This window comes from Rhinolophus hipposideros (genome assembly GCF_964194185.1).
Source record: "Rhinolophus hipposideros genome assembly, chromosome: 14".
Taxonomy (NCBI): Eukaryota; Metazoa; Chordata; class Mammalia; order Chiroptera; family Rhinolophidae; genus Rhinolophus; species Rhinolophus hipposideros.
This window is the reverse complement of record NC_138060.1, coordinates 26890936-26911500: the sequence shown is the minus strand read 5'-3', so window position 1 is coordinate 26911500 and position 20565 is coordinate 26890936. Positions and strand designations below refer to the sequence as shown.

Below are 20565 nucleotides of genomic sequence, written 5' to 3'. Positions count from 1 at the left end.
GTTTTTCTTGAACAACAACAACAAAAAACAGTTCTTACATACCTTTGTACCATGGTTACTCATTAAATACTTATTAAAACTTAAGAGGAAAATCAGAAACAAGCAGACTTAAAGAGAGAAACTGGGAGTCAGTGTATCTCCATTTCCAGCGCCAGGGGAAAAGGCCAGTTGAGAGGAATTAAAAGACTTCTTAACCACTATATAAGTGTCATGAAGAAGCAGCATGATAACGAGGGCTCTGCGGTCGGAAGACCTAGGTTGGGCCCAGCTCTGCCCTCCGTCACTTGTAATTGCTCCAAGCCTGTTTTCTCATCTGTGAGAGGAGCTGAGAATCCTTTTCCTGTCTGCTTCACAGTGCTATTGGGAAGATCAAATGAGATGATGTGTGCGATAGGATCCTGCAAATTGCTGACAAATGCCACTAATGGCAGGTCCCACTCTGCTATCCTCAAGGGCCTTAATGGTGTTCCAGGCCAAAGAGCCCCAATGCTTATAAATTCCAGAGGTCCACAGGTCTCCCCACAGCATTACTCTGAACTTGAACTCAAACACACATTAACAAACAAACAACCCCAAGACCGTGGCATAGCACACCTGACTATGAGGCAAGAAATTAGTGCTGTGTTTGCCACTAACTTGCTCCATGGCCTTAGCCAGTCATTTGTCTTTTCTGCGTCTTTATGTAGGTCTAAAATGAAGACACTGGGCTAGATCAGACTAAAACTATATGCACAAAATTGTGTGTACACATGAAGTATGTGCATTTTTCTAGAAAGTGGTCCATAGCTTTCATCAGATCCACAGAGAGGTCCATCATCCAAAAGAAGTTAAAAACCTGGAGGCTGAATAATTTCCAAGGTTCGTTTAAGCACTATAACACTCTAAATTCTGTGACATCTCAGCAGTGCTCACAGAATGTTATCTTTAATATTAACCACCTCAAACTCACAGAGCTTTTGGGGTCGGAACTTGGATTCGTCTCATTCCAAAGCCTGTGTTCTTCCCACCGATCCCACGCTGTGGGTGGCATGGGTTTATATTCAACTCTCAATATCAACTTCATCACCTATTCTCTGACCACCACCTCCCCTCTTTCTCACCCCACCTGATGCCCCAACTCCAATAATCCTTCAGCCCCACCAGAACCTACCACCTGTCTACTCCCCCCTCAGTACTCAGCTGACAGTTCAAGATCAGTGTATACATCACTCCTGTGCATACATCCTCTGTGCCTTTGCCCTCTTTCTTCATCTTCAGAGGTGCCTGCAAATACACCACTCCGGTTAAATCCAACTCTCCATCTCCTCCACCCTTGCATCCATGCAGCTCAAAGTGGTGGAGAAAAAGCCATAATCACACAAGCTGATCTCACTTTTAATTCATGATCACCAGCTTCAAGTGGGCCCTTCGTGTCACTGGAGATCTCACCATCCCTCCCGGGTCCATTCACTCTCCTACACTCAAAATAAGCGGTGATTTTACATTTTTTTCCTTTCTCAACTCTCTTACATCTCCTTCCCATCCTCACTCTCAGTTGATGTTGCTTCCTATTTCATTGAAAGAACGGAAGAGAATTTCCATTAAATTCCTACCACATGCCCCTACCTGCCAGCACCTGCAGTGACATCCTCTACCTTCCCACTATGCACCACCTATGCCCTAGATCCCATCTCTTCTTGTCCACTTGACTGTTCTGGCAGTTCTGTCCCCTCTTACAGCGTCAACTTATCTCAAATTCAACATGTCCAGACTTGAACTCCTGATATCCTGCTGTAAGGTTGTCAACCTTCAGCCTTCCCCATCTCAGTGGAGGGCAACTCCGTCCTTGCAGTCTCTCAAATCCAAAACCTTGGAGTCACCTGACTCCTTTCTTCACAACCCCACATCCAATATGTCAAGCAATCCTATTGGCTCCACCTTCAAACTGTATCTAGAATCTGAGCAATTCTCACCACTTTCTCTGCTCCCAGAGGTCTGAGCCCCCATCACCAGTGTTATAAAACTTGCCTGGATGGTACTTCCTCACTCTTCTCCCTGCCCCAATCCTCTCTCCTTGCAAGCTGTTTCCAACACAGCTAGAGGGAGCCTTTAAAAATACAACTCAAATCAGATCTCTCCTCTGCTCAGAACTCTTCAGTGGTTCCCCATTTCACTGAAAATCAAAGTCAAAGTCCATCTGACGGCCAACATGATCTGGCCACCCTATGCCTGTTACCTCTCCACCCTCATCCCCTACTGCTCCCCGATTCTCTCTGCCCCAGCCCCTGGAAGGCACACTCCCTCCTGAGAGCCTTTGCCATGTCTCTTCCCTCTGCAAGGAGCTCTCTTCCTCCAGAAGCCCACCATCGGAATCTCACTGCCTCCCCAACTTCAAGTCTTTGCTCACCGTCTCTAGCTCAATAAGCCCACTCTCACTACCCTATTCAATACTGTAACCCAATACCCTGCCCCGCCTAACACACTCAATACCCCTTATTCTACCCTAGTTTTTCTTCCTCCTTAACATTTATAATCTTCCAGTATATTGTTGTATTTATTTATTTATTTATTTATTTATTTATTTATTTATTTATTTACTATGTTTATTGTATATCATCCCTCATACTCTCCAACCCATAAGAGCAGGGACCTGTGTCTGTTTTGTTCTGTAAAGCATCTGAAGCAGCTAGAACACTGCTTGACACATAGATGGCCCTCAGTAAAAACTTGTTGAATTGAATGATTGAATTGAAGTCCAAGAGACTTAATTACCTTCTGAACCCGTAAATTGTACTTTAGCTTACTAAAAAAAATTAAAGAGTGCCTAAGGAGAAAAATGAAAATCTCTGAGGCCGGCCATGATGGAGACTGTAAACCCAGAGCAGCCTCTTACCGTCCTTTGCATATGCCACACAGTACACGGTGTCTTTGTGTCCCTTTAGGGGCTGAAGTAAGGTGCCATCAGAGGTGTCATAAACCTGGCAAAAAAGGGGAAAAAGTACAGATTATCCACATGGCATTCATTAGTTAGAATTCCTACAAGTTGTTGATGCTATTTTTGTTTTTATAACAAAACATTTGTCAATATTCTAAATGTGTATCAAGGGAGGCTGGTTGGCTCAGTTGGTTAGAGCTCAGTGCTCATAACACCAAGGTCGCCGGTTCGATTCCCACATGGGCCAGTGTGCTGTGCCCTCCACAACTAGATTGAAAACAATGACTTGACTTGGAGCTGATGGGTCCTTTAAAAACACACTGTTCCCCTAAATGTGTATCAAGTAAAAACTACACTAAGAAACCAGAAAGAATGTGACTTAAAAGTTGGGAAACCCAAGAAGTAGAGGTCCCAATGCTATGCATTTTATGACCAGGAACATACCATTAATCCTCGAGAAACGAAAAATTCACTCTGTGGAACTTCTCTACAAATTTCCCTTATTCTTATGTGAATTTGGATCTATTACCAAATCAGCCAGGCCCTCCCAAGTAAAGCCAGCACATAGAAAGAGCCATCTACAACATGGTTCCATTTTAGAACTAGCCCTGCCCCTAATACCAGCATCACAGAGGCTGTTTCATGTTTGCTACCAAGAGTTAGAAAGTCACAAACCTGAACTCTGGGTTTGCAAATCGAAAGGAGTGTCCTAAAACCCAGCTGTAATGTGGATTTAGGATATTTTACAGCTGTGTAACACCTATAACTATGCGGAGATTTAAAAAACACACCATCTGAGAAATCAAGGTAAACCCCTCCAATAATGGTTAGTGTTGGAGAGAATAACCTATGGGAGAAAAAAATACTAAAAGGATTTGGACTGTTTACCCTGGAGAGAAGAAGTCTGCAGAACTATTTAACCATGGCTTTAAGATTATGTAGTTACCATACAGAGAATGGAGATCAGTCAATCTGCATATCTAGAGACAACAGAGCAAGAGGAAGTTGACTTAAGCAGGAGGAAGGAGAGATCATACAAAGGTTTTTAGGTCACACATAAAGAGTTCTCTGAAAAATTACTTTTATACACTGGGAGAGGTTCCAAAGGGAGCTTACAATCTTTGAAAATATGAAAAATAGAACAGTATCCATATGGAACTGTTTAGGTAGGCCAGTGCCTAAAAGTCGGGGTCAGGCTATCTGGCTTCTCATGGAGGGAGCCCCATTCGATCCTATTGCTTGAATTTTTCAGGAGGAAAAATATGTGAACTGACACCAGCCCAGTTTCAAAGGCATTTTGATGAATTGTTTTCAACCTTTTATGGGTGTCTCAAAGTAAAAAGGGAAAGATTAATGACTCCAAAGGAGGTATTGTTCACAGGTTCCTATCTGATAGACAGTTTACTTACCTGTTTTAAATAGCCCATTTCCTTCCCTATTAAAAAGTAATGACTGGTTTTTCCGCCCTTGCCTTTTTTATCTCAAAAAAGGGTCAAATTTCAGAGTACTTACACGAGGGAGAGGGGAAAAAAAGCACTTAAAAAGGAAACTCAGACAAAATCCTACCAGTAATCTGTTTCCTGCAGCCAAAATCAGTTGGGTTCCATCAGGCTTAAAAGCGAGGTCATATATACTAAACAGGAGACAAGACAAGACAAAAGGACAATTAGGAACCAAAATGATGAGGTCTGCTAATAGCCAGAAAAACAAACTCTACTTCCATTATAAAACGCTGCTTGTGTATGAGAGGGAAAAATGATGGCTAAGAATTGCATTTGATTGCAAACTCCATTCAACCACCACACCTTGGCAGCCCATTCAATCACGATCCACTGGGCAGTTAGCTCCATGTCCCAGTTTCCACTTGTCTAGAAGCCAGATGCCAGATATTATTCAAAGGGTCAAGAGTGGAGGGCACTGATTCTTCTAATAATACTGCAAAGGTTAGACAACCTGAGAGAATTTGTATAAACTTGTATTATCTCATTTGATCTTACGATAACATAAAGCAGTAGGCAAGCCAGGCACTACGGGCCCATTTTTATCAATGAAGAAACTAAAGTACAGAGGAAAGTCATGTGTCTGCTATCACACAGCTGTTTGATGGAGAAGCTGGAACAAGGTTGACTGTTAACACCCTTTCCAGTTGGGCATCCCACTTGATAGAAGTAAACACAGACCTTGAGTTCTTCAGTTTCCTCACTGTTATGTGGGAACAGACCTGGCCTTCCTGTTTCTCAGGCTTTCTTTCTCTGAGTCTGGGGGGGAAATGTGTGTGGTCTATTTCATACTTTGAGGAGAAGTGGGGCGGTAGAATTAAAAGTAGAGGGGAGATGGGGCCAGAATAGCTGACCTCCCTGACTGAGCTTTCGTCCTCAACTACAAAACAAGGATAGAGAACTGTGACACCCGTGGGTTGTACGATATTATATTTTGGAGGGGATCTGCACTTGTCTTCTATAGACATCCTTGGAATATGTGGCTCCCTTTCTGCCTTGTATATATCTGAGCTCATCAAACTGGTTCCTGTGTGGCCTCTTCTTCATAATGATCATTTTGGGTTGAATTATCAGAAAACCACTTCTGAGTGTTTCATTTGGGCCAAGCCTTAAACTATCTTTCTCTCAGATGTGAAAATTCATTTTCTCTGAATTTCTTGAAATTCGCCTTTCAATTTTTTTTTATATTTTTTTTACTTTTTTTTTTTTTGCCTTTTTGTGTGTGTGTGTGTGTGTGTGTGTGTTGAGAGCCCACTGGCCCATGTGGGAATCGAACCGGCAGCCTTCGGAGTTAGGAGCATGGAGCTCTAACCGCCTGAGCCACCGGGCCGGCCCGAAATTCGCCTTTCTGAAGTATAACATAATGTCTGATTTACCCCAATCTAAATTCCTATTGTACTTAAAACCTGTACAATTCAATTTAACTCTGAATTATATAATCTTCTATATTTTACACTGTTTCAGATACTTTCTTGTGCCTTTAATTACAGTCATATGTGATTTAAGGGCAATGACTCGGTTTTAGATAGCTGTGGGCCCACATGCATGGCACTGTCCTAGAAACATAATGAATAGTCAACAAATGGACAAATTTTATCTTGAACCCCTCAGACTTTAATTACATCATGAGATCACAGAAACTCAGAAATGGAAAAACCCTAGACCTTGTCATATAGTCTTAATTCCCCCACCAGGGCAGAAATTCCCTATAGATGGCCATCCAGCCTCTGCCTGAACACTGGCTGGAAAGCTCACCCACCTACAGGAGTCTATTGTGCTGTAGGATGGCTCTCTCTCCCACCCTGCTCCCTTTTATGAAAAAGATATATCATCAAACGCCATTGCAGAGAGGCAGAGGATGAGCCCTGCAAATTGTGCTCTGCCAACCCTATGCCCACCCCACTGTAAACTGAAGTCCCAAGGTGCCTCTCTAAACCCTGCACAATCTGACCCAGCCCCACTTACTTGCTTTGGCATCTTAGGCAAATTATGCCATTTTGCTAAATCTCAGTTTCTTCATCTGTAAATGAGGTAACAATTCCAACCTCATAGATTACTGTGAAGGTTAAACAAGGTAACACATGTAAACACAGTCTGGCCTACAGCAAACACTCAGTCAATACTAGCGGGTGTGAATAGAGGGTTATAGCAGATCAGGGTCTGAGTGGAATAAGGTGGGCTAGCCAAAGAAGGCATCATGGTAGAGAAGAACATGGAGCAGTGCTTTTAAGGGGGAAAATGAGGGAATTCAGAGAATTAAGAGCATTTGGGGAGGGCCTTTGGATATGAAAATGGAGTTTTCAGCTGAACTGAAAAGCATAAATCTAAACATTAGCAATAGCGGGTGGAGGTAAGTAGGACTGACTAGTTAAGTTCATAATTTGATGTAGAAGATTACTGGGAGTCACTCTAGGTTTATGAGAAGTAGAGTAACGGATCATAGCAGCAGGACCCAAAAAGAGAATTCCTGCTGGCTTGTGAAGGTTAGACCAGAAGCAGAAGACCAGACAGAAGACTGGCTGCTTTGGTTGTAGAGGACAAATCTTTGATATTTGGAATTTTTTTTAGTTCTACTATCTATTTCTTAGAGTTTTGTTTTGTTTTGTTTTGTTTTGTCTCATTCTGAGCTATGAGCTGGCACATGTGGTTGCCATCAGGATTGCTGGTCTACAGAACCCCTACAGCCCCTATTCGAATAGGTTGTTTCAAACCTATAATGGGCCCCAAACTAAATAACCAATCTTCATTCATCGTTCATTCACCAATCAATTCATTATATCTGTCCATCTATCTATTCATCAAATCACGACAACCACTGATTTGACTAGGCACTGGTATAATCTGGAAATCAATAAAACACAGCCATTGCCTTTAAGGGGTTTATAGACTTCTGGGATAAACAGATTCAAAAATAACTCTTATACTAGACAGATTCTAAATACCACGAGGGATGAACAAAATTCTATGCTAGGGGCTGAAAACTGGGAGCAAATCAGTCTGTATTTGGCCAGCAAATGCTTTGTTTGGCCCACATGGTGTTTTATTTTATTTTAAGATTAGGTTCCAACATTTAAAAATTAGGACATTTCACATAAAAACCCAGTTTCCTAGTGACTGGTGAAATAGGAAGTTCTGAACACACTCAACCAAATTCCTGCAGCGTGGTAATTGGCAGCATCTGAGCCGCCACTGCCCTTTTAGGCAAAGCATGAGCTCTCTAGTTTGCCACACTCTTTGCCACTCCTTATTACTCCCTGATAACAAAGCCAAATGTTCAGATGCCAGTTATCATCAGCTTGTGCTGTGGGGGTACTTTAATACTAGCGTTAAAAGAAAAGTAAAACGGGGGGCCGGCCCGGTGGCTCAGGCGGTTAGAGCTCTGTGCTCCTAACTCCAAAAGCTGCCGGTTCGATTCCCACATGGGCCAGTGGGCTCTCAACCACAAGGTTGCCAGTTCAATTCCTCGAGTCCCCCAAGGGATGGTGGGCTGTGCCCCCCAAAAGAAAAAAAAAAGAAACTAACTCAGTTTAAAAAAAAGAAAAAAAATTAAAAACGAAAAGTAAAACGGAATTTTTAAAAACTTATACCTCTATTTACAGTATAAGTGATAAGCTATGTGTTTCAAGAAAAGTGGGGTGCAGAATAGAAGAATACTCCTAGGGAAAACAGACAATTCCTGTGTTCAAGATGCAAATAAACATTTCCCATTTATGTTGCCTGCCTGACTCCTGCAGGCATTTGAGTTTGCAGCCTCTGTAATACACAGAAAAATTAATGTAGTGGCTAAAAGCATTAGCTTTGGAGTGAGAAAGACCTGAGTCTGAAAGTTGGCTTTGAGCCAGCACTGACTCACTGCATGACGGTGGCAAATTATTTACCCTCTCTGTGCCTTAGTTTCTTCATATATAAAATAGAGGTAATTATAGTACCTACCTCAGAGGGCTGTTACGAGATGACAATAAAAGATACAAAGTTCTTAGCCAATGCCTTGCACATAGTGCTAGTTATTACTAGTGCAGAGCACAAAGGAGTGAGCAACCATCTCCAACGGGAGCCTTACAGGATGTTTAGGATTTCAATGTGAAGAGATGAGGAAAGAAGGCATACTTTCTTTACACAGAAAGGTCTAAGAAAAAACAGAGAGGGAATGGCAAATATCCTGTTCCAAAACAGAGGCTTCACAATGAAGCTGAAAAGATCACCTAGGAAGATTTTGAAAGTCAGGCTGAGGAGAACTATCCATTAAGTCAGTGTTTCCCCAAATGTATCGTCGTGTGATGGATTTAGGTGATAAAAATGGAATAGGGCATTAAATAACATTGAATCATAAGGGGAGAAAGTCATTCTTTAAAACCTTCTAATTAAGTATGGGAGAACGTCTCAGTTTGATCTGTTCGTCCCAAGCACCCCCCACCTACTTGCTAAATCTCCAGTTCCAGCGACAGTAGACCTCAAGCTAGCAACAGTATCTAGCTACAACTTACTAACACTGTTTCGTTTCTCCTTGCTTTAAATTGTACAGTTATCTTATTATAGCAAGTGATATTGATTTTTAAATATGGAGCGATAGTTTCCTTGTAAAATCATATGTAAGCAAAACTAAGGAAGACAGTTTAGAGAAAAACGTCAAGTAAATCAGAGTATGGGTAACATGTGGATGTGGTGAAAATTGTGAAGTTGGAGAAACATTGCTGTGAGTGTAAAATGAGCCCAGGATGGATTATAAGGAATGCGACAAGACCAGACTGTGATTATGTGTAAAACCGCCTCGCCAGGCCACTACCTCACGCGTGGTACATCCCTTTGCTCCCTCTCCAAGCATCAGTTTCTCCAGCCGCAAAGGGGTGGGAGGGCGACCTTGCAGTAGCCCAGACCCAGGGTTCAGTGCCCTCAGCCTAGGCCGCAGGCCCGTTGCCCTTGGCAACCACAGGAGTTCAAGCAATGGCTCCCGCCATCCCCGCCGGAGCTCAGCCTCCCGCTCCTCCCGAACCGCCCCGCTCCTCACCACTGCTCGGCTTTATCTCTCCACGTCAACACGACCCTCATCGCGGCTTCGGGCCCCTCCTTCCCTCTCAGCGGCAGAGCCCTCTCCGGGAGCCACTTTGGCTACCTCCGCTACCCCTGGCAACGCACATGCGCAGTGAGCTATGCGCCAGGCAGAGTTTCGAGTGCGCATGTCTAAAAGAGAAAGCTAGTAAAGGAGCAAAAAGCGAAGATGGAACAGGAGCCTAGACGGCGCCTACGCAACTGGAGCTTGCGCGATTGGTCGGAACGGGAAGGGGGCGGTGCGTATCCCTCAACAAATGACTTGATTGGCTGAGCTGTGGCTGAGTGGGCGGCCGGAAGCAGCTGTGGAGTCTAGCCGACTTTCATTGCCCTCAGCTTTGGGGTTTGGCCTGGCCCTGTGAACAAAAGTTTTCTCGTTTTGCTCTGTTCCCCACCCAGGGCGTCACACCCTGTCGGCCCCTTGGTGCAGGCGGAGCCCGCTTGAGGAGCACGCCTGGGATGGAGAGTCCCAGCCTGGGGAACTGTGGAGCCTCCCCCTTGGTCACCTTCAGTGAACGCCTAATCCCAGACCAGCCATGTGACCGCCGGCAAGTTATCCCTTTTCGGGCCTCACTTGCACCACTTGTAAAATGGGCGCGGGGGACTAGAAGGAGGGTGGGCCTTTCTAACCTAGGGTCGACAGAGATCTCGAGGCTGCAGGGTTAGTTACTACCGTAGGCGTTCAGGCTCGAGCTCAGGTGCTGTTCCGGTGAGGTCAGACCTGGTGTGCTCCCGACTTCCGTTCCCGAAATGACGAAGGAGCTGGGAGGTGGTGCAAGGAGAGGTCTGCTTGGGTTGGAGACTCTTAGGAAGACCTCGGAGGAGCTGTCATGTTTCGCAGCCAGGGGCGCCCCCAAAATGGGTCCCATCTGTATAACAGGAAGCTACAGTCGTGTACTGAGTACTTCTATATGTGCGATCTGGGGCCGAGATGAGTTACTTTTCTTCCAAAATGTAATCCACAGATCTACCTTAAAAGAGGTATTACCTCCTTTTTACGGATGAAGGAAGGAGACTTGGAGAGGTTAAGTAACTTGCTCTTGGGACACATAGCGAGTAAATAACAGAGCTGGGATTGAACCGCGTCTGTGGACTGTAAAGCTGGTGATGTGTTCCCCAGGTTTCAGTTTCCTTATCTCTAAAATTGTGAACTGTATAATTTCTCAAGATCCACTGAGCTCCGCAAAATTCTTTAACCCCAAATTACATCAGAAGACCTTGATTCTAATTCTAGTTAGTCACTAATTCTTGCTTAGTTTCCTATTTGTAGAAAAGAAGTTGGGTTGGACATCTTTAAAGGCCCATCCAAGTTTTCAAATGTGTGATTTAGTGATTAGCACACGACTGAAGTTTTTAAATGATAGCACGGGGTGAAGTATTAGACCAAGATGTAATAGGCGCGGGTTCTGGTATCGGCTCTGCAAGTAACTTAATCTTCCTGTCACTCAATTTTATCCATAAAATTAGAGTTATCTTTATCTTAACCATAAGGATCACAAAGGAAAGAGATTTGAAAGTTCTGTGTCAGAAATTATTTACCTTTTGGAGGGTTACAACATTTGATGAAAGTGATGGACATTCTCCCCCTGAAAAAATGCACACGTATATAAAATTTTTACCTCACTTATTTGGGGAAGAGGAGGATACCTCACTGACTCCTTTAAGCCATTCTGTTGATTCCCAGGTTAAGAGTTCATATTTTTAAACTTATGCCAAGTGTCTCGAGAAATCTTTATGCTAGCCCTATTCAATAATTAATTTAAAAAAAGTTTTCTAGCAAACAGCTTGAGCTTTTCATTGTGCAGAGATTTCCAAGTCTTTTTAACCCACGTTGGAGGGCAGGAAGATATTTCCATAGCATAAGACTGGTCCATAGTGATTTTAATCTCTCCCATAATCCAAATAGTCCATGTGGTTCCTGCTCTGTCATGGGTTAAAATTGAATTAGCAGAAGAAAACCAAATTTAAATGAGCTAACCAACTGAACTTTGTTTTTTCAGTGAGGAAGTTGCTACCCTGGGATCAGAAAGAGCAGAAGAAGATGAGAAACAAATGGTGATAAAAAGCAGCAGCGAGTGTCATCCCCTGCTACAAGGACCCATTGCTTCTGCTCAGTTTGGTGAAATGACAGAATGCCGTAAGTCTGTCCCATGTGGATGGGAAAGAGTTGTGAAGCAAAGATTATCTGGAAAAACAGCTGGAAAATATGAAGTATATTTTATCAGGTGAGCATGCAAGGTGGTAAAGATAGTGCAGCCAGATAATTTTGTCTAGACAGATAGTGGAAAAGCAGAGCAGGTATCTAACGTTTTTATATTTGTACCATAAAACAATTATTGATTTATTCCTTCAGTGTCCCTGGTTAGTTTCATTCAGTGATTTAGGGACAACTACGTACATTTTCTCTTGTGAATGGCTAATGTAAGGTTGCTCTTAAGTTATATTGGTAAAATTATTTTATACTAGAATATTCTTCCTCATAAAGGAAACTATTTAAAAGTAACATTTTATTGCTGTTTTTATTTTAAATGACAAATGCCCATGGCGACATTTGGAAATTATTAATTTAAATTCTGAAATGTGGTCCAGTTCTTTTTAAAAATCACTTTTATTTACTAGCAATAATTTTCCTTTAATATTATTTTCTAGCCCACAAGGACTGGAGTTCAGATCCAAAAGTTCACTTGCTAATTATCTTCACAAAAATGAAGAGACTTCTCTTAAGCCAGAAGATTTTGATTTTACTGTACTTTCTAAAAGGGGCATCAAGTCAAGATATAAAGACTGCAGCATCGCAGCTGTGACATCCCAACTGCAAAATGAAAGTAGCATTTCAAACCGGACAAGAAGCAAATGTAAAAAAGATGTGTTTCCTCTGCCAAGAGGAGGTTTGGAATTGCAAGGTAGTAGAGGACTATCTAACTTTACTTCCATTCATTTGCTTTTGAAAGAAGGTGAGAGTGTTAATAATGCTGACTCCAGAAAGACGAGAAAGTCCAAAGGAAAGAGGACTATTTTGAAAGGAATTCAAATTAAGAAAACTAAAACTGAGTGCCAGAAAAGTCTTCCAGATTCTGCTCGAAGTACTAGAAAAAGAGCATCTGTGTATAATAAGGTAGATACTGAAAGTGAACCTGTTGCACAAGAATGTCAGCTTGATAGAACTTTCTGTGTTTCTGATGCCAAAACAAGCAACAAGACCAGTGAAGAAAAGAGACTTACAAAAGAAAAATCATTGAGTTCAGGATCAAATTTTAATTTTGAACAAATAACTTCTGGCCTCATAAACGAATTACATTCGACCAAAGAAGCAGAACACAACAAGTCTGAGGATAACTTTTTAGAATCTGAGGAAATAACAAAAGTAGAAGTTCGGGAAAGGAAGGAACATTTGCATAGTGACAGTTTAAAATGTGGCTCTGAAATGGAAAACAACTGCTCACAAATTGAAAAAGACTCTACTTCTGTGAACATATGTCAAGGTATTCAGTGCAATTAAAATGCTATTAAACACATGATTAGGAGTTTATACTCCCAGATACTATATTACATATCTGTACCCGGTTAGGATGTGGGAGTAGAACGAAGAAATAAGACCAAATGTCGGATACATTCTGCCACAGCTGGGGTAGTGTCTTGTCTAACCGATCTTCAAGTCCCTTCCTGTGGCAGAGAGGACATCAGCTGGCTACTGCCTTAATGCCCCCAGGAAAGGAGAATTGTGCCGTTAACAGCTGCTACCATCTCTCCCTGGTGCAGCAGCCAGGACTCTCCTCAGCAGTGCTTTCCCTTCTTCCCATCTTTTTTTCAGCCAATAATCTTATAACTAGGGAAAATGAAAAGGCTTCCCTTGTGAAAAGGTGTGGGGAAGACTCCTTTTATACATACACTGGTGGAGAATTGTCAGTGTCTTCTCTCTGCACCCCTCCTGTTACTTATTACTGATGTGCGACTTCCCATTTGATTTTGTATATATCACAGTCAATTTTATATTCTGTTATAATAATGTGATGCTTCTCTAAACTGCTTTCGAGCTCTAAATAATTCAAAACTGTACTCACATAGTCCATCTATTATTTGTGATATGCTCTTAATACAGAATTCAGAGCTGAGCAGTTTTGCCTGTATAATACCACAGTGAATAAGAGATAAAAAGGAGACCTTCTGAGCAGCTTGGTATTAGTTATTCATCATGCCATTATGATATAATGAATATAACTCCTTGAAAAAACAATATTAATTTTATTTAAAGTCCTGTGGGGAGATAGCCTGGACAAATTGGTGGAGCAGGGCTTAGACTTGATTCCTGCCCTTAATCCCACTCATGATTTTTTCTTTTCTGTACCTAGAATTTCTCCACTTTTAACAGAAGGTGGCCATATACACCTAGGAACTGTGTAAAGATTCAAGTCTGTCTTTTAAAGACTTTGAGTTTCTTAAAGCTTTCAGGCTTATGTAGATTTATTGCTAGTATAATAGGCAAATTAAATATTAAAAACATCCTTTTGCAACTACAATGGACGTATCTATTCATCCTATACCTAAAAGAAGTCAAGTTATCAACATAAAATGAAGTATCCTTAGATTAATAGATATCCAATGGAGTAGGAAAGACTCTCATTGGCTTAAGTAGAAATCACCAAGTAAATTGAGCTTCAGTCCCAGTAATAAAGGTGGTTAGTTAGTAATTTATAGGAACCCACAGAAAAAATTATCAGCGCAGTTTCCTTTGTTCTAACTTTTTTTACTTTCTACTAAGCTGTACCTATTCAATCTAGAATGGCAAAAAATGCTACACTAATTATCTGGAGACTGGGATACTTGTCCCAGTCTTCACTCACCCACTATTGTTTTGGGATGGCTGCTTAATTTCTAAACCTTAGTTTGTTCATTTGTAAAATAGAGGTAATAACCCTCACTAGTGCTGTTTTTCATATCAAGTATATTGTAAAATAAAATGAGAAGTGAAAAAGTTGGCTTCGCGCTATGCAAATATAAGGTATTAACTGACATTCAAGTTTAAAGGGTATGGCTAGAGTGTTTAATATGATGATTTGGGGAAGCCTGATAACGCTGGTCAGTCTGTGAAATTAATTGAGCTTCCCAGTCGATAGTGGTCTCAGGTGTTCCAAATTCCAAATCTTAACGTTTTTCTGCAGGTTCTGTTTTGTCTATATCCTTTTTTTTTTTTTTTTGGTAAGTATAAAAATGTTCATTGCATAAATTTTGGTAAATATAGAAAATTAAGAAAAGAAAAATTACCATTCAGCAACAACCATTATGCCATTTCGGTTTATTTTATTCTAATCTCTGTATTTTATATATATTTCTTTTTTCCTTTTTTTATTAAATTAGGACCATATGTAGAAGATTGCTTTTTTCTTTTTCTTTTTTATTTGTTTTTTTGTTTATTTTTTTTTTTAAAGAATTTTATTGGGGAAAGGGAACAGGACTTTATCGGGGAACAGTGTGTACTTCCAGGACTTTTTTCCAAGTCAAGTTATTATCTTTTCAATCTTAGTTGTGGAGGGTACCATTCAGCTTCAAGTTGTCCTTTCAATCTTAGTTGTGGAGGGCGCAGCTCAGCTGCAGGTTCAGTTGCCGTTGCTAGTTGCAGGGGGCGCAGCCCACCCTCCCTTGTGGGACTTGAGGAGTTGAACTGGCAACCTTGTGGCTGAGCACCCACTGGCCCATGTGGGAATCGAACCGGCAGCCGGCAGCCTTCGGAGTTAGGAGCACTGAGCTCCAACCTCCTGAGCCATTGGGCCACCTGAATATTGCTTTTTCACCTGGACGTTAGTGATATGGGAAAATCTTCATGATATAGTCTCAAAAATATTTTAATGACAACACTGTACAAATCTCATAATTTAAAATATTCCGTATTTCCAATTTTTCAATACTATGAACTCTGAACATAAATCATAAAGAACTAGAGTAACAGAGTGGTTAAATGCTTGGACTCAGTCAGGAGCCAGACTACCTGGATTTGAATTTCAGCTCTGATACTTTCCTAGCCTTGGGTAAGTTACATAGCCTTTCCATTCCTCAATTTCCATATCTGTAAAGTGGGGGTAAAATAGTACTTAGGTCATTTGTGGGATTAAATTGGTTAATTTTGATAAAGTGCTTAGCATAGTGCCTGGTACATACTAAATGCTTTGTAATAGTATTATTATTATTATTATTAGGATCCTTGAATGTTTATTTAGTCTACACCATAGATTCTATAAACAATGTTCACTCTTCCTTTTCAGAAGATACCATTCCACGAACACAAATAGAAAAAAGGAAAACAAGCCTATATTTTTCCAGCAAATACAACAAAGAAGGTATCCCTTTCCCAATCAGAAATCAGATTATAAATCTATTTCAGAAGTCCAACTCTGATGCAGTATGTTTGTTTAGCTCTTAGCCCCCCACGACGCAAAGCCTTTAAGAAGTGGACACCTCCTCGGTCACCTTTTAATCTTGTCCAAGAAACACTTTTTCATGATCCTTGGAAGCTCCTCATCGCGACTATATTTCTCAATCGGACCTCAGGTTTGTGGATTATTTTAATCGTTGCCTTAGCAGAGACAGTGTGATGAGGAGAAAGCATTGAGTTGATTAGGAAGCCTGGTTCGAGTTTGCTTTTCAGTGAGTGGCTCAGGTAAAGGCTTCCCCTTCCCCTTTCAGCCTTCAAACTCTTCACCCATGAGAAAGTTAGACTAGATGACATTTAACAGCCTTTGTAGCACTAAAGAGCAGATTTTCATTTATTTTCTACTTCCAAATTAGTTTTGGTCATTAATAAAAATCAGTTACATAACATCCCTCTATCCTCAGTCATATATAAAATCGTTTTTTCATTAAATGCTTTCTTTAATGTCATTCCACCTTGTCTTCTGTATGCTTTTACACTAGTTGTTTGATGATCTGATTATTTAAAAACTAATACTATGCAGGACCAGGTTTCAGCATTATCTAGACTGTTAACCAAATAGGTTAATGGTGTTGGTTTTTTGCTCAGAAAGTGGTTGTTGGTTCAGGTAATGGCTTTTTATCAGTGGTTTTAAAAGAAAGAAAAAGAAAAAGAAGTTCTATAAGACATTTCTAGATGAGGAAGTACCTGAACCTAAATCAGCCCGTGTAGAGGCTTATCATCACATAGTTATCTTTACTTCCCAGGCAAAATGGCAATCCCTGTGCTTTGGGAGTTTCTGGAGAAGTATCCTTCAGCTGAGGTAGCAAGAACTGCAGACTGGAGAGATGTGTCAGAACTTCTTAAACCTCTTGGTCTCTACGAACTTCGAGCAAAAACCATTATCAGGTTCTCAGGTACTTTCCCATATACCCAAAGGACAAAATATAAATGGTACCTATTGAAGATAGCCACACCTTAAACTTTAATGTCCTTGGATGCTATATTAATAGAGGTCATTCAACTCAAGTACCAAAGGCATTTATAAACAGTCCATTTGCCCCAAACCATAGTCTCCCATCGACCCAGGCAGTAAATCTGCCCAGCCCTGGGTCAGGCCATGTGGGCATAATTAGAGGAAGAAGTCAGTGAAGCAGAAAGCCCAGTCAACCTCAGCATATTACTTCCATCTAGTTAGCACAAAACAGTGTCAGTAAGTGGCAGATGAGAAGTTCAGACAGAGGTGCCTCAGGAATTCAGAAGAAAGAGCAATCACAAGTGGGGTTGTTAGGAAAGATTCTTTCCTGTCCCTTCTGGCTGTTCTCTCCATCCAGCTCCCCATCACCACACATTTGGGGAAAGTGTCTTCCTAGATGCTGGCCTAACATGTGGGCTGTTGCATTTGCAGATGAATATCTGACGAAGCAGTGGAAATATCCAATTGAGCTTCACGGGATTGGCAAATATGGCAATGACTCCTACCGAATTTTTTGCATCAATGAGTGGAAGCAGGTGAGGCCCACTTGCAGCCACAACATCTCCAGCATATTTTGGCTCTGAGACAGAATAAGTTTACTGTTATGACTAGAACTATTTTGTTCCAAGCTGTCAGGACAGCGGGTGGCATAGGGTTATTGGCAGCAGGGAGAGGATCCATGGACACTCCCAAGTCCATAAAGATTCTTTGATGGGGCCTCTGACCTTCAGCAGTTGTCACTTGGCCTTGTCATTCCCATTCATGTACTGCCTCTAAGCCTGATGTGGTTTCTTCCTGTCACAATCTCACTAGTCTTCAAAAGTGTACCACTGAAGGAAAGCAGGCAAGTTTGAGCTTGGAATGCATACTTGTTGGGTATCTCCTGGTGGTCTCAGACTATTTTTGTGGTAACTAGGTCCTGCTTCAGCTTTCAGCTCCCTATTCTACTGAATTTGCCCAGCACACAGACATCTGGGTGGTAGCCTGGCAGCTGGTGGGCACTGCCAGGTAGCCTGGTCTGTGACTGCCCTAAAACATTTAGCTAGTAGATCTGGCCAAGCCCATCCCTGTTCCACAATTTATTGTGACCTGAACAATACATTGAACTCTCAGGATCTATAACCTTCTACTGGAAAATGGCATATATATTAATACTTAATCATGTTATCACCAGTTAATGTCCAGGTTCTAGTGAAGATCAGTAATAAATTGGAAAGTACTTTATAAACTATAAAGGATTACCTTAATGTATGGTATAATTTTAAACATTTCTGAATCCCATTATATTAAAGGTTATAATTTCCAGGTATATTATAATAATATACTATTCTCTTACCATCTTTTTTAAAAGCCAATTTAAAAAATGTATTTCTGACTAACTTACATAAGGCCTCTGTCTCCTTATTTCTTCCAGGTACACCCTGAAGATCATAAGTTAAATAAATATCATGACTGGCTTTGGGAAAATCATGAAAAATTAAGTCTGTGAAGTTTCCAAGCTTGTTTTTTATATATCGCTTTGCACTTTGATTCTTCAGATCTCCATTTAAGCTAACCAACTACTTTTCCAATTGTATAGATTTTAATCAGCCCTACTAGAAACCTAATTATGTTTTCTTAATGTGTGTGCTACTAGTAGACCTTTGCTGCTGAACATGCTATAACATGTTCTGAAATTTTTAAAACAAAATAGTATTTGACAACAATCCTAAAACTGCGTATGAATTTTCCAGTATTAAAATGTGATTTGAAGGTGAAAAAAACTTTTCTAAACTATCAACAATACAAAGAATATTTCTATCAACCTTGTTTGAGGAAAGATTAGACTTTCTGTTCTCTTTCTAGAAAAATGATATACAATTGTTATATAGAGAAGCAATCAAAGAGTTTGCAGCCAAACATGTAAAAAGATATTACAGTAGGTATTAGGCTGTTAATTAAAAAAATATGTTTACTAAAAAGATCTAACCCTCGAAGAAAAATATCTTTTGTCACCATGTATTGGCTTTTAGTAATTGGAGATTCGTATCCATTTGATAACTTAATGTGACTATCTGCCTGCAGCTCTGTTTCAGAGTAGCGGCATCTGGCTCATGCATGTTACTTTTTGATTCCTTTATGAAAATTCAAGCATTTACCCATCTCTCATCTTCCAGCTGGAGGATAGGGCCTTTTAAGTGTTATATCATTTTTAATACAGATTTATAATGTTACAGCTCAAATACTGAAACATTTGCTTTAGAAAAAACTCACCAAACCAAAAAAATCCTAATTAAGTCTCGATGACCGAGCCCTATTTTAAGGTATATAAGTTGAAAATTAAATGGATTGAATAAATGAAAAATAAAGAACTTGTTAGGGAAACTACCTTTGTTGTATGGTGGTGTGTGAACAGAATCAGAATGCAGTGTGCTGCAGGTTAGTTGGTTGTTTCCATTTTAGTGAACAAGTTTGTTTTTAGAGAGGGATGGATGTTGACCAGAGAACGGGAAACTAGCCACACATACCACCAAGGCAAACGTCTACTTTATAACTTCCCATCACATTTTTATTTAGCAAACATCAAAGTAGCATTCACTAAGTGCAAAGCTCGGTGCTGGGGAAGTGGCACAAAGATGAAAGGCTCTGTAGAGACCCACATGGGGTCTAAACGAATAAAGGCCTCTGAAGCACTGGGCCACAGCTGGGGTTAGAGGGTAGTGCAAACTCACCAAGTTTAGGGCCTGGAGTGTCACTGGTGGCAGGGCCTGCTGTCAAATCACCTCCCACAGCATCTCCATCAGGGGTGCCACAGCCAGGCCTGGCTTTTCCCCTTTGCTGCAGGTGAGGTTGCCTGACCTCTGTACCTGCTTCCTCATCTCATTAAGTGGGATAGCGGTGCCTACCTTACAGGGTATTATGATTATTAAGTTAATACAAGTAAGTGCTTAAATGTAGCCTTACTTACAGAAGTGCTACATTAATGTGGCCCTTTTGGATGGTCTGAGTGTCTACCTCAGGTTGTGGAGAGGATCACAAAGATAATGCATTTCATTAAAGGTGGTACCTTACACAGAGTAAGCACTCAAGTGTTTGGGGTTTTTTAAAACATTGAGACAAAATTCACATAAAATTCATAACCATTTTTAAAGTATGCAATTCAATGGTTTTTAGCCATTGAATGAATTTCATTCATTATATTATGCAACCATCCTCATTCCAAAACATTTCCATGACCCCCCAAAAGAAACCCTGTACCTGTTAGTTGTCAAACTCCATGGCGCCACCACTACCCCCAAACCCCCTCCAGCTTTGGCAACCACTAATCTGCTTTCTGTGTATGTAGATTTGCCTATTCTGGGCATTTCTTATAAATGGAATCATATAACATGTGGCCCTTTGTGTGTGATTTCCTTCACCTAGCACAATTTGTTCAAGGTTCATCCATGTTGCAGCATAAATCTATACTACATTCCTTTTTATGACCAAACAATATTCCACTGTATGGATAGACCACATGTTGTTTATCCATGCATTAGTTGATGGACGTTTCAAATGTTTATTAACACTCCACTTCTAACGTTCTGTAGTTCCAAACTGTGGCATGCTGTTTTACACAGGCAAAGCACCAGGGAAACGCTCCCTCTGTATGGCCGGGACTGACTTGGGTACCTATAACCCCTCTAGGAGACGCAGGGCCTGTTCTTTGGATGAGAACACTGAGATGGCAAAATAGAGACGTGCTGAA

The 20565-nt window shown here is 41.0% G+C and overlaps 2 protein-coding genes across 17 annotated transcripts in view; one reads left to right on the top strand and one right to left on the bottom strand.

The window, feature by feature from the left end:
• IFT122 (intraflagellar transport 122) overlaps positions 1 to 9555 on the bottom strand; it is a 66061-nt gene extending 56506 nt beyond the window's left edge. For 8 of the 12 annotated variants that reach the window (XR_013994874.1, XM_081072068.1, XM_081072071.1 and 5 more), the window contains exons 1-3: positions 9419 to 9555; positions 4481 to 4547; positions 2873 to 2957 (exon numbers count right to left, since the gene is read on the bottom strand). Coding sequence is in view for 9 of the 12 variants with exons in the window: in XM_081072068.1 (XP_080928194.1) it covers positions 2873 to 2957; positions 4481 to 4547; positions 9419 to 9459 (193 nt within the window). In the remaining 3 variants the exon portion in view is untranslated. Of the gene's footprint in view, positions 1 to 2872; positions 2958 to 3860; positions 3895 to 4480; positions 4548 to 9418 lie in introns of those variants that run through there. The other 4 variants (XM_081072076.1, XM_081072072.1, XM_081072078.1 and 1 more) reach the window with 4 other exon arrangements.
• A 176-nt stretch (positions 9556 to 9731) lies between these two features.
• On the top strand, positions 9732 to 19207 carry MBD4 (methyl-CpG binding domain 4, DNA glycosylase). Of its 5 annotated transcripts, none has more exons than XM_081072063.1 (8): positions 9732 to 10007; positions 11460 to 11684; positions 12109 to 12941; positions 15717 to 15791; positions 15868 to 16002; positions 16630 to 16779; positions 17271 to 17374; positions 18253 to 19207. In XM_081072063.1, exons 1-8 carry the CDS (start codon positions 9919 to 9921, stop codon positions 18325 to 18327), a joined length of 1686 nt encoding a protein of 561 aa, XP_080928189.1. In that variant the 5' UTR covers positions 9732 to 9918; the 3' UTR covers positions 18328 to 19207. The 5 variants fall into 5 exon arrangements, with proteins under 5 accessions (XP_080928189.1, XP_080928190.1, XP_080928192.1 ...); XM_081072064.1 differs by having other exon boundaries at positions 9749 to 10007; positions 18228 to 18396; XM_081072065.1 differs by lacking the exon at positions 9732 to 10007 and adding an exon at positions 10201 to 10440.
• Positions 19208 to 20565: the final 1358 nt, after the last annotated feature.